Below are 18,372 nucleotides of genomic sequence, written 5' to 3' on the forward strand. Positions count from 1 at the left end.
AGTCAGAAAACAAAAAACTAGCGGGTGAAACGCAGCAGGGTCCTTTTCCAGGTTGGACGCCTTTTTAGAGTGGGAGGGAGCAGAAAGCGTGTACGCCCCCGTGTGGCAGGGGGAGGCACTTCACCTCACTGCTGGGAAACAGTGGCGGATCTCGGGTTCCCAAACGGAAAGTCTAGAACTAAGCAGGATTCCACAGGGCTGTTAGAAGTTAGACTCACACGTAGCTGGTGTGACTCTTCTCCCTGGCTCCCGACTGCAGCTCCCTGCTGCTGTAGACCTGGGCAGTGCTGGGGATGGCTCTGGTGATTGGGCTCCTTCTACCCACCTGAGAGACGTGGATTGAATTCCTGGCTGTTGTGGGCAGGTGGGACACGAACGAGTGGATAGGAGCTCTTTCTGTCTCTCAAATAGACAAAGACATGCAGTTACAGAGGCTAAGACATTTTTAAAATGTATAGTTATTTTTCCCCCTTTTTATCTTATTTCTTAATTTTTAGTTAGTTTTTAACAGATTCAATATGGTTTGTGGATACAGTTCTAAGAACACAATGATATTCCTTTCCTATGTCTGTATTTCTAAGCGGAACAAATGGAATATGAACCTGTGTATTGAGTTGTATGAGGCTACCTCAAAAAGTCTATGGGAAATCCAATCAAAACATAAGTTTATTTTGGTGCAAAAATTTTTTTATTTCGTAATCTGTGCATTTGAGGGGTTCTTTAAGAACATTTGTGGAAAAGTTGTATTGTGAATAAACTATGCATGGATTAAAAAAAATACTGCACCCAAACAAACTTTATCGTTTAATTCCATTTCCTGTGTGCTTTTGGAAGCCCCCTGTGCCATCGCAGGACTGGCTACCCTCGCTGTGCCGTGTCTGTGCCCACTGTCACCAAACAGATGTGATTAAGGAAACTTTTTTAATAAGGAACTTGAGGCAGAGGGGCAGAGAGCGTGGCCCCGTCATCAGTTCTCTTCGCCCCGAGCCCACACTGACTGCAAACATGCAAAACGCCCACGAGCGATGAACCTGGCCGGGGACGGGGCGGGGGGAGCTGTGGTGTGGAGGACACGGGGGCTTTGTCCACGCCAGGAAATGCTCCCCAATGCAGTTCCATTTCTCCAGAGGGGGAGGAGCATGAGAGTCCTGGGTAGGTCTGGAGACAGTCCTGGTGATGGACAGTGAGCTGCCAGCAAGGGCGCCTCCTGCCAGGACCCAGAACTGCGTGGCTCCTGCTGAGTTTCCACGTGACCGTTGAGAAGCGCTCTGGGCACCAGGGTGGGCGCTCACTCATGCCGAGCGATTATGTCACGTTGGGGCTCAACACGGCTTACTATATTTTTTTTAAAAGGAACTTATTTTTTAAGCCGGCGCCACAGCTCAATAGGCTAATCCTCTGCCTTGCGGTGCTGGCACACGGGGTTCTAGTCCCGGTCGGGGCGCCGGATCCTGTCCCGGTTGCCCCTCTTCCAGGCCAGCTCTCTGCTGTGGCCTGGGAGTGCAGTGGAGGATGGCCCAAGTGCTTGGGCCCTGCACCCCATGGGAGACCAGGAGAAGCACCTGGCTCCTGGCTTCGGATCAGCACAGTGCGCCCGCCGCAGTGGCCATTGGAGGGTGAACCAACGGCAAAGGAAGACCTTTCTCTCTGTCTCTCTCTCTCACTGTCCACTCTGCCTGTCAAAAAATAAAAAAAAAAGGAACTTATTTTTTTCCATTAACTTTATATCCCCCCCCCCCCAAGAAACATTTTACAGACTTCATGCATTTCGTAAGTACAACTTTAGGAATACAGTGATTCTTCCCACCATACCCGCCCTCCTGCCCACACTCCCACCCCTCCTCCTCTCTCTCCCGTCCCCAGTCCCATTCTCCATTAGGATTCATTTTCAGTTAACTTTATACACAGAAGAACAACTCTGTACTAAGTAAAGAGTTCAACAATTTGCAGACGCAAAAAAGAAAAGCCACTGTTCCTAGTAATCGAGACAAGGGCTCTTCAAAGCCATTGCATCTTGAAGTCAATTTCACTTTTTTTTTTTTTTTTTTTTGGAAAATTAAAGAAGCACTCAAGAATGATACAAGTTTTGGAAGTGCTTAGACATAATCATCATACAACTCTTTGAGGACAGAGGTCCTGCATGGAAGTTAGTGCACAGTGACTCCTGTTGTTAATTTAACAGTTAACACTCTCATGACGTCATTGATCACAGAGGCTCTGTCATGAGCTGCCTGGGCTACGGAAGCCTTTTGAGTCCACAGACTCCGTCCATATTTAGACAGGGCCGTAAGCAAAGTGGAAGTTCTCTCCTCCCTGCGGAGAAAAGTGCCTCCTCCTCTGATGGCCCCTTCTTTCCACTGGGGTCTCACGCACCAGGGTCCTTCCTGTGGGAGACTTTTTGCCACAGTGCCCTGGTTTTCCATCAGCGGCTTATATAAGAGGTTAGCGCCCTCCCGTGTGTGATCTTAGAATCGGGACCAGACTGTGAGCGAGCAGTGCTGCCGCTTGGGTGATAATTGAATTGCTGTTCCCGGGTCCTGCAGACCCTCTGGGAGCTACGGAAGCAGCCCTCCTCTCCCCGCCTGACGGATTTTGTCCGCGGACGCTGTCCCATGTGGTGGATGTCGGTCGCTGGCTACTCTTCCTTGGATGTTTTGTAACAGCGTTTAGAAAGAAGTGTTTTTCCAGGGATTTGAGGATCTGCCTGTTTGTGCTAATCCAATTGGATCATCTCCAGTGATATCTCGGAGGTGTCACTCTCCCGTTGCTGGTGATGTCATTTAGCGTTGTGGTACTTACCAGGGGGTTGGTTGTAACCTAGCTGGTGGCACGCCAGGTCAGAGGGACCACAGGCGGTCTGCGTTGCTCCCACAGCTGGCCCTGTGAGCTATGCAAGCAGAGGTTAACGTGACATTTATCTGGCAGGATGTCCCCAGTCTGAGGTCCTTGAATCCATGAGGACTCAAAAACCTTCAACAGCATCTTTTTTTTTTTTTTTCTGGAGAGAGAATTGTGATTTTGAGCCATTGACAAGCAGATCTCCCGGCCTTGCCCCTTTCCTTTCCTTTCCTTTCCTTTCCTTTCCTTTCCTTTCCTTTCCTTTCCTTTCCTTTCCTTCCTCCTTTCTTTCCTCCCTCCTTCCTTCCTCCTTCCTTCCTTCCTTTCTTTCTTTCTTCCTTTCTTTCTTCCTTCCTTTCTTTCTTTCTTTCTTTCTTTCTTTCTTTTTCTTTCTTTCTTTCTTTCTCTTTCCTTCCTCCCTCCCTCCCTCCCTCCCTTTCTTCCTTCCTTCCTCCCTTCCTCTCTTCCTCTCTTTCTTTCTTTTTCCTCTCTTCCTTTCTTTCTTCTTCCCTCCCTCCCTCCCTCCTTCCCTCCTTCCCTCCTTCCCTCCCTTCCTTCCTTCCTTCCTTCCTTTTAGAACCCAGAGACATTTATTTGCAAAACTTCTTACCTGACCAGCTGGGAGAGCCAAGAAACAATATACAGGGGCCCGTGCCATGGCTCACTTGGTTAATCCTCCTCCTGTGGCGTCGGCATCCCATATGGGCACTGGTTCTAGTCCCGGTTGCTCCTCTTCCAGTCCAGCTCTCTGCTGTGGCCCGGGAAGGCAGTGGAGGATGGCCCAAGTGCTTGGGCCCTGCACCCACATGGGAGACCAGGAGGAAGCACCTGGCTCCTGGAGGCTTCAGATCGGCGCAGCGTGCCAGCCTTGGCGGCCATTTGGGGGGTGAACCAATGGAAGGAAGACCTTTCTCTCTGTCTCTCCCTCTCACTGTCTAACTCCGTCAAATAAAAAAAAAAAAGAAACAATATACAAACAAGCAATCGACGGAAACCTCACGAGGAGTCTTGAAGGCCGTTCATAAAACGACTAGACAGCCCCTGACTCGGAGGCTGGAGCGCTGTCTCGCCGGGGACCCTTCCGTTGCACAAGGATGCACGTGGCACTGCGGTCCTTGGCTCAGCCGTCACAGCCTCCGGAGCACGGCGCCCTGTGCCCCGGCATGGCTGCCTCCCCTCCTAGTGTCTTTGTCAGTTTTCTCTTTCTCCCTCCTCCATCGACTCCTTCCTCCCTTTGTCCTCCCCTGCTAGTGCCTTTCTCTTCTCTTTTCTCAATTTTCTCTTGCTCTCTGGCACCCGCCTCTCTCTCTCTCTCTCTCTCTCTCTCTCTCTCTCTCTCTCTCTCTCTCTCTTCCTTCTTCATCCTGAACACCTTGGTTCCTGGTGTGGTGTTACTAGGTGTTTCCTACCGAGAGCCACAGAAACACCTGTCTCACTCAGGTCTGTCTCCACGCGGGCCCTGATTCCCCACGCGAGATCTGCTGCGCCTCCTCTACTCTGGGGTCACACGGTGAGCCCTCACCAGCCGCTCTCCACAGCCTTGTCGCTGCCAGGGCTGCTTCCTCCTGTTAGCCGAGACGGCCAAAGCAGAGGTTCTTGTCTTGGTGCACGATAGAATCAGGATGGATGGGCACCTCTCCAGGTGGATGTGAGGGTGTGAGCCCAGCCTCTCAGATGGGGGTAAGCAAGGTCACGTAGCTTAACGGAGAGGCTGTACCTGACAGCTCAGAACTGGGAGCTGAGAGCAGTACACCTGCTAGACCCCCAGGCGGGGGTCACAGGGAAGAGCTGAGCGTGCAGGCTGCGTCTAGCCTGGGGCTTATAAGGGGTCAGGGTCCAGGTCTCCCCAAATTTCTCCTTCTCCTACCCTCTTCTCCTGGACAGAGGGGTCGCTGGATGTGAAATAGGTGGAATCTTCCCAAAGTGTTTTTTACCCAGTGTTACCAGGTTGGGTAGACCTCTGGGCGCGAGGCAGAGAATTCTCTCGGGCCCTCTATGGGAGAGGGGCTGGGACCAAGTCTAAAGTTGCTGGGGTGTGGGCAGGACTTTGTAGTGTGGAATGCTGGGCTGCTTCCAAGGCTGCCAGTGGCTCGTCAGTCCCTCTGCAGAGGTTTTGTTTTCCTGAGGTCCCGCTCACACACGTAGGCTGCTTTCTAACTTCCCACCTAACACTGGTGAGCACACTAGCGGGTCAGCTCCCGACCCCCACCCCGAGTCAACCACAGGTCCCTGGTTGAGAGAGTAACCTCTGCAAAGGACCTGGGTTAACCCCTGAATGCACCCTGGCTGTGTGGCGGGGGTAAGTTCCTCCCCCTCTCTGTTCTTCCGTGTCCTCATGTGTTGAAGGGGATTAATCTCATTCATTTTGGTGGGGCTTTTGTGAAGTGCCAGTGCCACAGATGTCTCCCTTTCTGAGTTTTTAAAAATGTGTTGATTAATTTTTATTTTAAAAACAGAGAGACAGTAAGATCTTCTGTCTACTGGTTCACTCCCCAAATGCTTGCAACAGCCAGGACCGGGCCAGGCCAAAGCTAGGAGCCCAGCGCTCAGTCTGGGTCTCCCACGTGGGTGGCAGGGACTCGAGTTCTTGAGCCATCACCTGCTGTCTCCCAGGGTGCCAGCAGGAAGCTGGAAATGGGACTGGGGCCAGGCCGTGTGACATGGGACGCGGGCGTCCCAAGCAGCGACTTAACCACCGTGCCAGTGCCCACCCCCAAGTTTCTGAGTGTGACACCTCCATGCCCTTCCCGCTCCCCTTTGCCACGCCCTCCTCCCGCGTGCCTCTAGGCACTGGCACCCTGGCATCTCCTGCAGCCCACAGTGTGCCGGGCAGGTGCTGGCGCTCGCCGCGGCCCGCCGCAGCACCGTCCTCGCCTGGAGAGGCAAAGAGATGCTTGCTCAGGATGCTTCCCGTTCTGCGTGGCGTGTACGTGGGCTGGTCTTCCACACTCAGTGGCTGTTACCACGTGGCTTCGGCCATCCTCCACTGCACTCCCTGGCCACAGCAGAGAGCTGGCCTGGAAGAGGGACAACCGGGACAGAATCCGGCGCCCCAACAGGGACTAGAACCCGGTGTGCCGGCACCACAAGGCAGAGGATTAGCCTAGTGAGCTGCGGCGCCGGCCACCACGTGGCTTCTTTAACTCTCACAAGTACGCCAGGCATTCAGGCACTCCTGCTCCCCACCGGGGAAGGCACCCACGTCAGTTTTCACACACGGGGACCCCGAGGCCAGGCGGACATCTTTCCTGTGATTAATTGCTCTACGCACGTCTCCTTGTTCCTGTTAAACACAGGCGTGGGGTGGAGATTTCCCGCGATGCTTCCCGGCTCTGTCGCTCTCAGCACCGTCGGCAGGAGATTCAGGGCTGGGTCCTTTTGTGACCTTGCAAAAGATAATTGCAACCTTCAGTGCTCATTAGACAGTGTGCACGTCTGCTCCTTGGGCTTAAAGGGACTTATTCATGTCTTCCCTGCCTGTCCCGTCTTAAATTATGCAATCTGCAGAGGAAGAGGTTTCGGGTGAAGCTTATCAACTCCCACGAGACAGTGCGTGGGCCAGGCCTGTGCGTTCACAGGAGTGCAAGCCAGAACGCTCGGAACCCTCCGCCCCACCCCAGGGTAGCTCTTGGGCAGCGCCGGGAACTGCTTTCTTATGCCTTTAGCAGCCGTGGGTTGCAAATCCCAGGTGTTCAATTCCATATCCAGACCAGCCCCGTAGCTGGAATCATCTAGATAGTGTGGACCTCCCCCAGCACAGGTACAGAAACACGAAGCTTGTCTGACATCGCAGGAAACACAGTTGGGGCTGGCGTGGTGGTGCAGTGGGTTAAGCCACCACCTGCCACACCAGTATCCCATGTGGGTGCCGATTCGAGTCCTGCCTGCTCTGCTTCTGATCCAGCTCCCAGCTGATGCACCTGGGAAAGCAGCAGAAGATGGTCCCTGTGCTTTGCAGGCCTGAACGGAGTCGCTGGCTCCTAGCTTCAGCCTGGCGTAGCCCCACCCATCGAGGCCATTTGGGGAGGGAACCAGCAGATGGAAGACCTCTCTGTTTCTATCACTCTGCCTTTCAAATAAACAAATAGCTCTTTTCTTTAAAAAAAAAAAAAAAAAGGAAAGATGGTGCCAAGTGGTAGTGACATGCATGCACATGTGTGCACACACACATGCACACACACACACACACACACACACCAGTGCAGCTCCCACACAGGGAGGGTTGGCCTTCACCTTGAGTAAGTGCTGTCTGGAAGGGCTGCAATCCAGCTGAGACGGTTGCCCTCTGCAGGGATGAGATCTGTGAATCAAGGCTGCCAGCCCTGCACTGTGCAATGTTCAATAAATGCATGGTCCCTTTGTCCCCTGGGAGCGGAGAGGGCGCCGTGAGCAGGAGCGAGCTGCCGGGGAGCTGCCGAGGGCAGAGTGGGCCCGCCCTTTGGCGCTTCTTCACTCTGCCCGCTGTGCTTGTCGGATAAACAGACACACGAGGAGTTTCATAAGAAACAGTCCTTACACCTGAAGCACCGTTCTGCTCGGGGTGGGGGGGCTCACCTGTCAGGGGATCAAAGAAGCTGTCCAATTTGTGGAGGGCATAGGACATTCTGGTCTCCGAGTGGGGCTCCCAGGAGCATGGCCCCAAGAATGACCCCATGCAAACAGACACCAAGGAGAGACTTTCTTAAAGGAGGGTCAGCGGGTGACACCCACAGGCCGGGTGCTGTAGGTGGCTCTCCAGTGTCCCGTGGCTCCTAGCTGGATTGCTTCTCTCATCTCTCTCTCTCTCTCGCTCTCTCTGTCGCTCTCTCTCTCTCGCTCTCTGGCTGCATGGTTTCCTGTCTCTGTTTGCTAGTGCACACCTGCTTTGTGTGTCCGCCCTTGCTGCGTTCTGGCCTAGCTGTCCCTACGTCAGGCGGCCTTGCAGATTCCGTGCCCAGCCTGGGGTCACCCAGTGTCCCCTGGCATGGAATCCAGTGGGCCGTGTGTCAGGGTGACCTGGAGAGGAAGGTCACAGGTTATGTGACCTCGTGGGGCCGTGAGGGAGAGGAACACAGCCCTGGCAGTCAGTGCCGAAGGACTAGTCCAGACAGTCTCACGCCTTCCCACCTTGGGAGCTCCTGAAACCCCTAGGAAACAGGACCTGTTGTGAGCCCCACCCAGCTGACCGGTGGCCAATTCAGGAAGGAAGCCAGGCAGTCTGGTTCTGGAATCGGTGCTCCTGACCACTCCTGGGCATTGCTAGGACCCCACACTGTCGCCTTGGTTAGTACCTGCAGTGGGCGCTGAGGTCTGTTGAGTGAATGAATGAAGTGGAAGAATGAGCAGCCTCAGAAGCTTGGAAGTAGAACGTACGCGGCCCGTGAAACCTTACTATTGCTAGCCCAGGTGTCAACACACACATTTAAAAATTTATTTGAAAGGCAAAGAGAGGGAGAGAGAAAGATAGCTTTCATCTCCTAGTTCACTCCCCAAATGGCCTCAGTGACCAGGGCTGGGCCGGGCCAAAGTTGGAGCCAGGGAACTCCATCCAGGTCTGCCATTTGGGTGCAGGGGCCCAAGCACTTGGGCCATGTTCCGCTGCTTTCCCAGGTGCATTAGCTGGGAGCTGGATCGGAAGTGGAGCAGCCGGGACTCGAACCAGTGCTTATACGAGTTGCTGGCATTACAGGCAGTAGCTTGACCTACTGTGCCACAACGCTGGCCCCCAACACACACACTTTTAAAGCAGTCTCTTCACCCGTTCCTCTCTCTTTGCTCAGATAAGAGTGAGAACGGCGAGGCATACCAGCGGAAGAAGGTGGCGGCTGCTGGCCTTGGAGGGGGCCCTGCTTCCCCGGCGTCTTCCCGAGGGAACCTGGCACAGCCGGGCGGCAGCAGCTGGAGGAGGATCGCGCTGCTCATCCTGGCCATCACCATCCACAACGTCCCAGGTGAGGTCTGGCCCCGAGCCTGCGCGCCCGGGCCTGGAGGGGGAGCCGCTCACTTGGCAGGAAGAGACGCGTGGGCGGTGGTGACACAGTCCTTTATGGAGGGGATGCGGGTGGGACACAGGTCTCTGTTGGCTCACTGTGGGGGCGCCTCATTGTAGCGTGATCATTTTACAATGAAGCTCCCATTCCCACGGCTTGGAGCAACCGTCCCTCTTTCTACCTACTTCTTCCCATATGGACACCAGGTTCGTTGGAGTGTGAACTTGTTACTGTTTGATTGCTCTGGAGGGGGCCTGTCGTGAGCACAGGATGTGTCTGGGTCTGTTCTGTGCTTTTTGAACCTAGTGAATTCCGTCTAGCTCGATGCTGGGGTCCGCCTAACCTGCTTTGTGTGTGCGAGAGTCCTTCAGAAATGTCTCACCAACCCTCTCCTGGTTAGCGTTTTGGAGTGGTTTGTTCTATGTCTTTGGATTCATTTTAATTGGAATAAAAAAGACATGGCGGTGCTTTATTTTGAAAATAATGTAAAGGAAATGGATTTGTTTTAGTGCAATCAGAAGACATGGGTAAGCGTAAAAATAATTTTCTAAAAATAATAAATATAAACAAATAAATATATAAATAGGAGAATATAAATAACAGTATCACAAAAATAAACTAAGGAAAGCTACTCCTGAGGGTATGTTTCAGAATTCCTGTTCTACCTCCTACCTATGAGTTTATTTTTATTTTTTCGAAGAGATTTATTTATTTTTGTTTGAAAGGTAGGAGCTGGCTCTGTAGCATAGAAAGTTAAGCTGCTGCCTGCAGTACCGGTGACCTGTTTGGGTGCCAGTTCAAGCCCCGGCCACTCCACTTCCAATCTGCCTCCCTGCTAACGCACCTGGGAGAGCAGTGAAAGATGGTACAAGTCCTTGGGCCCCTGCTGCCCACGTAGGAGACCTGGAAGAAGCTCCTGGCTTCGGTCTGGCCCAGCTCCAGCCATTGGTGACCATTTGGGAAGTGCACCAGTAGATGGAAGATATCTTTCTTTCTCTCTCCCTGCCTTTAAAATAAATAAATAAATACTTGACAGGTAGACTGATAGAGTGGAAGAGACAGAGAACTCTTCCATCCACTGGTTCACTTTCCAACAGCCTGAGCTGGGCCAAGCCAAAGTCAGGAGCCAGGAACTCCATCTGGGTCTCCCAGAAGGGTGGCAGAGGCCTAAGTACTTGGGCCATCATCCACTGCTTCCCAGGCGCATTAGCAGAGAGCTGGGATAGAAGCACAGAGCAGCTGGGACTTGAACCAGCGTCCTGATGTGGGATGCAGGTATCCCACGGCGCCACTACATGCTGCCCTACAACGCCCACCCCCGATGAGCTTATCTGGACAAACTTTCAGCTTCAGAAGCCTTGGTTTGCTCATCTGTGGAATGGGAACAGAATAACACGGTGCCTGGCTCATTTTGAGTCTTAGGTGCTAAATCACGGGTAGAGCTCTCAGGACACCGCTGGGGCCTTGAGAAACAGGAGTCGTCGTTCATGTTGGTGATTCTCCCGCTTGCCTTTCCAGCCTCGACTTCCGCAAGCTTCAGTCTTAAACATTCTGATCTGGTTTTGGTTCTTCAGGACTCAAGTTTGAGCAGTCCCCAGGTGCGTCCCCAAGTGATGTATTTTCCGGGTCCTTACAGAGCCCACAGAGCCGGGCTGATACCTGATTCCAGAGCCGAGACGCTTCCCCTGCACGGCTCACACGGAAGTCACTGCACAGCTTCCGGTGTTAGTGCTGTGGGGGGAGCAGGGGGCGGGGCCAGACTGAGCGTGTTCCTCCGTGTGACTTGATCTCCTTTTGCTTACACGATGAAGACATCTGTCATCTTTAAAGAGTGAAAGTGCTGGGGCTGATGTGGTATGATGGCTCAGTCACCGCGTGGGACACCCCTATCACCATCTGAGCGCCTGCTCCCAGTGCTAGCAAAACTGCTTCTGACCCAGCTTCCTGCTAACGCACACCATCGGGGGGGGGGGGCAGCAGGTGATGGCTCAAGTGCTTGGGCCCCTGGCACTCATAGGGGAGACCTGGATGGAGTTCCTGGCTCCTGGCCTCAGCCTGGCCCAGCTCTGGCTACTGCGGGTGTTTGGGAAATGAACTAGTCGATGGACCACCTCTCTCTCTCTCTCTCTCTCTCTCTCTCTCTCTGCCTTTCAAATGCAATAATGAACACTCTAATAGATGTCATGTCGTCTAGTCTATTTTGACTCTGCCTGAGGTGCAGTATGTCCAGTCGCCTTTTAGGCTCGGCTGTTTGTCTAGCTGAGAGGCGTGTTCCTCTGCTCCGTCTCTCCTGCCTCGGGCGTCTCTGTGATCATACACGGGCGGGCTCTCCCCGCGGTGTCATCAGCATCCGTCCCTCGTTTTCCTCTGGTCCCTTCCCCTTTGGGTTATGAGAAAACTTTTTAGGTTGGCTGTCTAGGACTTCTCCTTCCGTGTGTCTTGAGATGATGTCCACTTGGGACCCCAGCGCACAAAGATGACCACAGTGGATCGATCCTGCCCAGAGGGCCTGGTTGTCTCACCCCCAGTCTCTTAAAGAGACTGTAGAAGTCGGTTTCACCCTGAGGAGTGCTCATCGGCAGGGAAGAGAGGTACCTGTGTGTCCTCTGTCACAGTGGGGCTGTCTTCCGGCCACCAGGAGCCCTACTTGATCGATCCAGTGGGTTTAGAACTGAGTCCAGTGACCCTAGTCTGAGTGGTACCATGATGGTTTGCTGTTTCCCAGAAGAACAGAAAAACATGCGAAGATCCAGAACTCACAGCGCTGGACTACAAGTGCCCCGCTCTCCCGCACTGGACACCTGCTGCTGCGCCGCCCTGGCCCTGTGTGCTCGCTTGCTGGGGTCGCGTCCTGGCTCACGTTGACAGGAGCTGCTGTGGCCCTGTGTGCTCTGAGTGCATCCCTAAACGTCTGTGTGCTGGGATCTTGGCTCCAGTGTAATGACACCAAGAGTTGTGAACCCTTTAGAGATGGACCAGTGATTAGGGAGGAAGCTGATTAGGTCATAGAAGGGATTAATGTAGTTATTGCAGTACTGGGTTGGTTCCCACAGGAGTGGACTGTTGTAAGAGCAAGCCTGGCCCCTACCTGCTCTATTTATTCTTCTTCTTCTTTTTAGGTTTTATTTATCTGAAAGGCAGAGTTAAAGAGAGAAAGAGAGATAAATCGATTGATTTCTTCCTTCCATTTGCTGATTCACTCCCCAAATAGCCACAGTGGCCAGGGCTGGGCCAGGATGAAGCCAGGAGCCTAGAACTCCATCCCGATCTCCTATGTGGGTGACAGGGGCCCACATGCTTCAGCCGTCTTCTGTTGCTTTCCCGGTCACATTAGCAGGGAGGTGGATTGGAAGTAGAGCAGCAGGGACTAGACCTGGTGCCCATATCGGATGCCTGCATTGCAGGCGGCGGCTCTACCTGCTGGGCTACAGGGCTGGTCCACTCGGTCTGTTGCCTGCTCTCCACCCTGTGACACCATCTGCAGCCACAAGGTCCTTACCAGAGGCCAGAGAGGTCTGCCTCATCTTGGACTTTCACCTCCAAAACTGTGAGCTAAGTACTCTTCGCTACACCGTGTTCAGCCTCAGGTGCTGTGTTACTGTGACACAGAACGGGCTGAGACCACAGGTGGAGGCAGAGCGCACTCTCCCGAGTGTTCCTGGCTACAGTGAGAACTTGGAACAAGGCCAGAAGCAAAGCTGCGCTTGCAGCCAAACGCGTGGCCTGGCAGCAGCCTGTGACAATCCTAAGTCAGCGTGAGTTCACATACTGTTTCTTCCCCAGTGAGAGACCCTCTTCTGTGTCATCGGGATTTCCCAATTCAAACTCAACCTTTCGTCTCCTTTATGGTGAATGCAGACGTATTTTTTATTTTTTTGAAATGGAGACTGAGTGGCTCATAGAAGTCTCCACTGTTAGCTTCATCAGTGTGGCGGGAAGGGCCGGTGCCGTGGCACAGCGGGTGGAGCCACCGCCCGCAGTGCCGGCATCCCATATGAGAGCGTGGGTTCAAGTCCTGGCTTGGCTCTGCTTTACCACTTCTCTGCTAGTGACCTGGGAAGGCAGCAGAGGGTGACCCAAGAGCTTGGTTCCCTGCTACACATTTCAGAAACTGGATAGAGTTCCTGGCTCCTGGCTTTGGCCTGGCCCGGCCCCAGCCATTGCAGTCATTTGGGGAGTGAGCCAGTGGGTGGAAGATCTCTGTCTCTGTCTTTCAAATAAAATGATAAATATTAAAAAAAAAAAATGAAAGTACGGTGAGTATAGTTACACTGGAGAACAGCTGGCTGGCTTGGAGCAAGAGTTTTAAAGGGAAATTTTTTCCCAGCCTCTCCTTTTATTAATTACATTTTAATGTTGTGTTCTAAGTATTTTATTAATTACATTTTAATGTTGTGTTCTAAGTACTTAGGTTATGTTAGTACTAAAACAGATGAGGATCCCTGGCCTCCTACAACTAATATTAGAGCAAGGTGAGACAGACAATGAACATAATGAGAAGTGAATTATATGGTGAGTTAGAAGGTGGTCAGGGCTGTTTTATAAGAACGGGCGGTAGAGCTGATGGAGTGTCCGAGCATAGCTTTGCAAGTGTAATTAGAGCGCGGTGGGCGATGGGGGCGCTCGCTGAGGTGTCCTTGCACTTGGGCCAGTCATGCAGATCTCTGGGAAAGAGAGGGTGCTCCGCACAGAGGGAGCAGCCAGTGCCGAGGCCCTGAGGCTGGCCCTTGTCTGGCACCTGCCCGGAGCGTCCAGGAGTCCCGTGTGGCGGCAGCACGGAGAGTGACAGGGAGGTCACAGCTGCTTCCGCTGGCACGGGGCAGTGTTCACTCTGCTCTGTGGGCGGAGAGCCCCCGCGGGGTTTGAACAGGGAGAGGAGGTAGGAAGGGCGCTCTCCAGGTGCTGAACTGAGATTTGGCCCGCAGGGAGGCCTGTGTGGAGGCCCCTGGGGAGTCCAGGTCAGCCCAGGCTGGCGGTGCTGCTGGTGGTGAGCACGGCTCTCCTCCTGGAGCCTGGTGGGATTTGCTGATGGAGTGCACGTGAGGCGGGAAGGAAGGGGCAACCCAGGAAGGACCCAGCGGTGTCGCGGCCGCTGGGATGGAGTTGCTGACAGCAAGCTGGGGAGGCCGCAGCTGGAGCCGGTTTTATGGGGAACCTCGGGGATTTGGGTTTGGACCGGGAGCTGCTACTAGATGGGTAGATGTAGGAGCCTGGGGCTGAGACGCGAAGTCTGGTTAGAGGCGTGCATTTGTGGATTGCTGGCACATGGATGCCAGGCCCGTGACGCGGGATAAAATCACTGAGGGTCTGAATGCACACAGATGTGGCTCCAAAGACCCCACTGTGGCTCAGCCCTCAAGTCTCAGCACCTAAAGAGAAGTGAACTCACTTGCCGTAACTTCTGCCAGCTCCACGCCCTCTGACGAGAGCCCTTCAAGAATCCACGTGTAGCTGGCTTGTCTTTGAAAGGTGTCTCCTCGAACACTCTCCTTTGTAGTTGATTAAGAATTTAACTGGAGCTTTGATGCCTCCGAGATTCTGTTTTGTTTTGTTTTGTTTTTTAAATTTTTTTTTTGACAGGCAGAGTGGACAGTGAGAGAGAGAGACAGAGAGAAAGGTCTTCCTTTACCCTCCAATGGCTGCTGCGGCCGGCGCACCGCGCTGATCCGATGGCAGGAGCCAGGTGCTTCTCCTGTCTCCCATGGGGTGCAGGGCACAAGCACTTGGGCCATCCTCCACTGCACTCCCGGGCCACAGCAGAGAGCTGGCCTGGAAGAGGGGCAACCGGGACAGAATCCAGCGCCCCAACCGGGACTAGAACCCGGTGTGCCGGCGCCACAAGGCGGAGGATTAGCCTAGTGAGCACGGCTCCGGCCCGATTCTGGGTTTTCAGATAGACTGTTCATGGTGACTCAACAGATAATTGAATTTTTCGAAGATTTTTTTGTCTTTGCTGGTTCCATTTTGTATGTCCTGGGGATGACATGCTATTTAGGTTTTTTTTTTCTTTTGTAATGTAGGAGGAAGAAGGGAGGCTTATCAATGGATGCCCTGTCTCCCAGAGGCTTCTGGAGTGGGAGGGCACACCTGTAGGCGTAGACGCTTGCCAAGAGCACCAGGGCTCGTGGTGAATATGCAGGTGCAAGAGCAGGTGCCTTTCTAAGCTTCCGTGGTGCAGGTGCATCGTCCTCCTTCAGAATCCAGTGAGAGCTGCGGACCCTCTCCCGAGAGAACGCCAGCTGTGTGTGTCCCGGCCTGCTGGGCTGCTGGGAGGCGTGTACACCTCGGGAATGCATGGCTCACAGTTCTGGAAGCTGCACGTCTTGGATCAGCACCTGGTGAGGACCGGGCTGGGCTCTGGTAGCCGGCAGCCGTCCTGTCCGTGTGTCCTCCTCTCATGGTGGCACAGGAGCTCTCTTTAAGAGGCCCCTCCTCTCTTTAACAAGAGCTCCACCCTGTGACCAGTCACCCCCAGCGGCCCCACCTCCTATACCATGGGGGTGGGGAAGACGGGAGGCTGACTGACAGCCCGCAGTGGGAACCCCACCTGCACGCATGGTAAGAGGCAGACACTGCCTGAAGCCGCACGGAGACGCTCCTGGTTCTCCTCCTGGCTGCCTCCGTGGAGCCGGCTTGGGGGTCGAGGGGGGCAGGCCACAGCAAAACAGTGTGCACAAGGAATGTGATTTCTGTGGAAGCGACTCCACACTGCAGTTTCTGGAGTGTAGTGCCTCTTCAATCGCTCTTAATGCACTGTCGTGAAGGCTGGAGGGCCGTGAGCCTTCCAGGGATTCCTGGATCCAGGAAAACAAGCTCCCTTTCTCTGTGTTTGAGTGGAATTAAAAAGCCACCGGCAACTGAGTTCCTATGACTCCCTTTCCATGCGTAGTTCATGGGCTCAGTGGTGGACTCAATACCGTTGCTGTTTATGTGAGCTACCTTGAAAGCTTGAAGGGATTCGAGAGGCTGTCTCATTCCAGTACGGCTCCATTTGGAGATTTGGGGACTGCGTGAAATTGCCGCCGTGGCTGCTTGTGACTGTGGCGGTGGATGGTTCCGTGCAGCGTAGCCTGAACGGTGTGTCATTCATTTCGCGTCTTTAGCAAAGTTAATCACCCCCCCCCCTTCCCTATGACGCCTTGCCGAGTCCTCTGTCACAGCTGTGTCTGTGATTTGCAGCCGTTTAAATGTGTCTCCCCCACCCCCATCCATACGTGGGGGTTCCTGTGAGAAGGTGCACGCCGCCCCTGTCCCAGCACGCAGTAGAGCTCCATGGGTTCAGCCTGCAGCAGGCGTGGTTCCTCACCTCCATTCTAGTGTTACGGGCTGGGTCTTGGGCCTAAGTGAATGTTCCAGGTTCTTGCCTTTTTCTTGGAGAAGAATTCTATATACAGGTACAGACACGGCATGCAGCGTGGTAAACTTTATGTACTAAGTGAGCCAAATACACAGGCCCACTAGGGCTTTCGTGAGGGCCAAAGAAAGGGAATTGTCATGCCCTGCCCTGCTCATCCTGAGTCCACGCGGAGGGGAGCGTGAGCTTCCCGCTCTTCCCAGCCTTTTCTGCACTTAGGAGAACGGAAGTTTTTCCTTGGTACCACCCCACGTCCCAGGTAAGAGGAGGTCCTTGCTGGGGAGGGTCCCCTGATGGACAGGTGGGTGAACATGGCCCACAGAGTGAAGGAGATGTGGCTTCCAGCTCATGAACTTAAAGTGATCTAAGCTCTCCCAGTCACTAGGAGTGGAGCGGCCTCCCGAGTGTGCCCGGCTTTCTGCGTGGCTGCCCGGTGGGCCCAGGGAGGGTGTTCGGCTCTGGTGGCTCTCTGTGGCCCAGGTCAGGCTTTCCCCGCGCTCACACAAGTCCACCAAAGAAGAGGCTGCCCGAGTCACGGGCTTTTCCTTTTCTTCCCTTTGGATCCAAGAGCCAAGTCATCCTGCCGGTTGTCCCCAGGGTGGCCAGACACCTGGAACCGCTGCTCCCCTGTCCCCAGAACAGCACGGCCGCTGGTTTGAATGACCCTGCTTGTCTTCATCGATGGCTCCTAATAATGGCTGTAATAGGAGTGGCTGGTGCTGTAATCGGAAGTGACTTCCAGTTCACCGAACAAAAACACAACTTGAGACGCCGCAATATTAACAGGAGTTTGTTATTCCTGGCTGATAGGATTATGGCTGGCTTAGATTTTTCTGCTTGTCTCTTCGAGATGTCTCACGGCCCTTCCCTGTAACAGATGCTACTTGTGATCTGATTAAATGCTGTTCTGTGTCGCTGCTCAGCCCGCTCCACAGCCCTGCCCCTCCACGTGGGCACAAGGGTGGAAGAGAGCCCCGGCTGGGGTGGTTTTCCTGCCCAGAGAGGCTGGAGACAGAGCGAGGACCAGGCGCTCTCCTGCACCTGCCGTCACCAATGCGCACTAACTCGGCGTTGTCCTATAGCTCTGGGGCAGAAGCCCGAGCTGGTTTCACTGGGCTCACGTCAGGGGCTCTGCCTGGCGCCATCCTTGCTCGGGGGGCTTCAGGGGCTTCCTGAGGCTGCCGGCTTTCCTTGCCTGGGGGTGGCCTCTCTGCAGCCTGTGGCTCCACCATCACATTGCTCTCTCTGCCAAGTCTCCTCATACGGCTTCTTGTGACTGCATTCAGTCCCCTCTCAGTCACTTCTGAAAGGTCTCACCATTGTCAAGTTCCCGTGGTCAGGAACTGGCTTTGGAGCCATCCCCAGAGACCAAAGGCCTCATCTATTGAATGCAGGCCAGTGTGGCTCGGCCTGGGTTCCGAAACAGATTCAACAGCGCACCGTTTCTTGGCAAGGCTAAGCCCGACTCTGGCGGTCTGTGTCTTGTCCCAGGCACCCCCCTCCCTCCCCCTGCCCCAACTATTTCTAGAGAATTCTTCGGACTCATCGAGTTCACTCAGCAACTGATTCCCCAGCCACTCATCAGGTGACAGCTGTTGGGCGGTGGACAAGGAGACGAGGCCTGCGTTAGCTTTCTTGTGTGTGTACGCGCGCGCAGGGAGGCGTGGGCACGCTGAGGGGTGGTCACCTATCATGTCCCTCCCCACTACCTTCTTTAATGTTGCATTGCTCCTCCCTACTCATGTTGTCCCATGGTTCTTTGGAACTGGGCAGTTCCCAATGATGTGAAGGAAATTCCTGACCTGCGTCTTTCCTAAGTGGCCAATTCTGCTCATTCATCTCACTTGTGTGTTCTCCTGCTTACTCAACAGCTGTGTTGTGGCATATTTCTCCCATGAAGCTTTGTTTTTTAATCTTTATTTATTTAAAAGGCAGATTTACAGAGAGAGGTGGGTAGACAGAGAGAAGGAGAGAGAGAGAGAGAGGTCTTCCATCATTGGGTCACTCCCCAGATGTCTGCAGTGGCATCAGCTGGGAGGATCCGAAGCCAGGAGCCAGCAGCCTCCTCTGGGTCTCCCACGTGGGTGCAGGGGCCCAAGCACTTGGGCCATCTTCCACTGCTTTCCCTGCCATCAGTAGGGAGCTGGGTTGGACTTGAACTGATGTTCCTATGAGATGCCACCACCGAAAGGCAGTGGTTAACCCGCTGTG

General features: G+C 54.0%; 1 protein-coding gene across 13 annotated transcripts in view; it reads left to right on the plus strand.

The window, feature by feature from the left end:
* Nucleotides 1–18,372, plus strand: part of SLC39A11 (solute carrier family 39 member 11) — a 444,641-nt gene that overhangs the window by 281,503 nt on the left and 144,766 nt on the right. For all 13 annotated transcript variants that reach the window (XM_070060380.1, XM_051825151.2, XM_070060377.1 and 10 more), the window contains one exon: nt 8,598–8,768. In XM_070060380.1, coding sequence (XP_069916481.1) covers nt 8,598–8,768 — 171 coding nt within the window. The remainder of the gene's footprint in view (nt 1–8,597; nt 8,769–18,372) is intronic.

The sequence above is a fragment of the Oryctolagus cuniculus genome, chromosome 17, assembly GCF_964237555.1.
Source record: "Oryctolagus cuniculus chromosome 17, mOryCun1.1, whole genome shotgun sequence".
Classification (NCBI taxonomy): Eukaryota; Metazoa; Chordata; class Mammalia; order Lagomorpha; family Leporidae; genus Oryctolagus; species Oryctolagus cuniculus.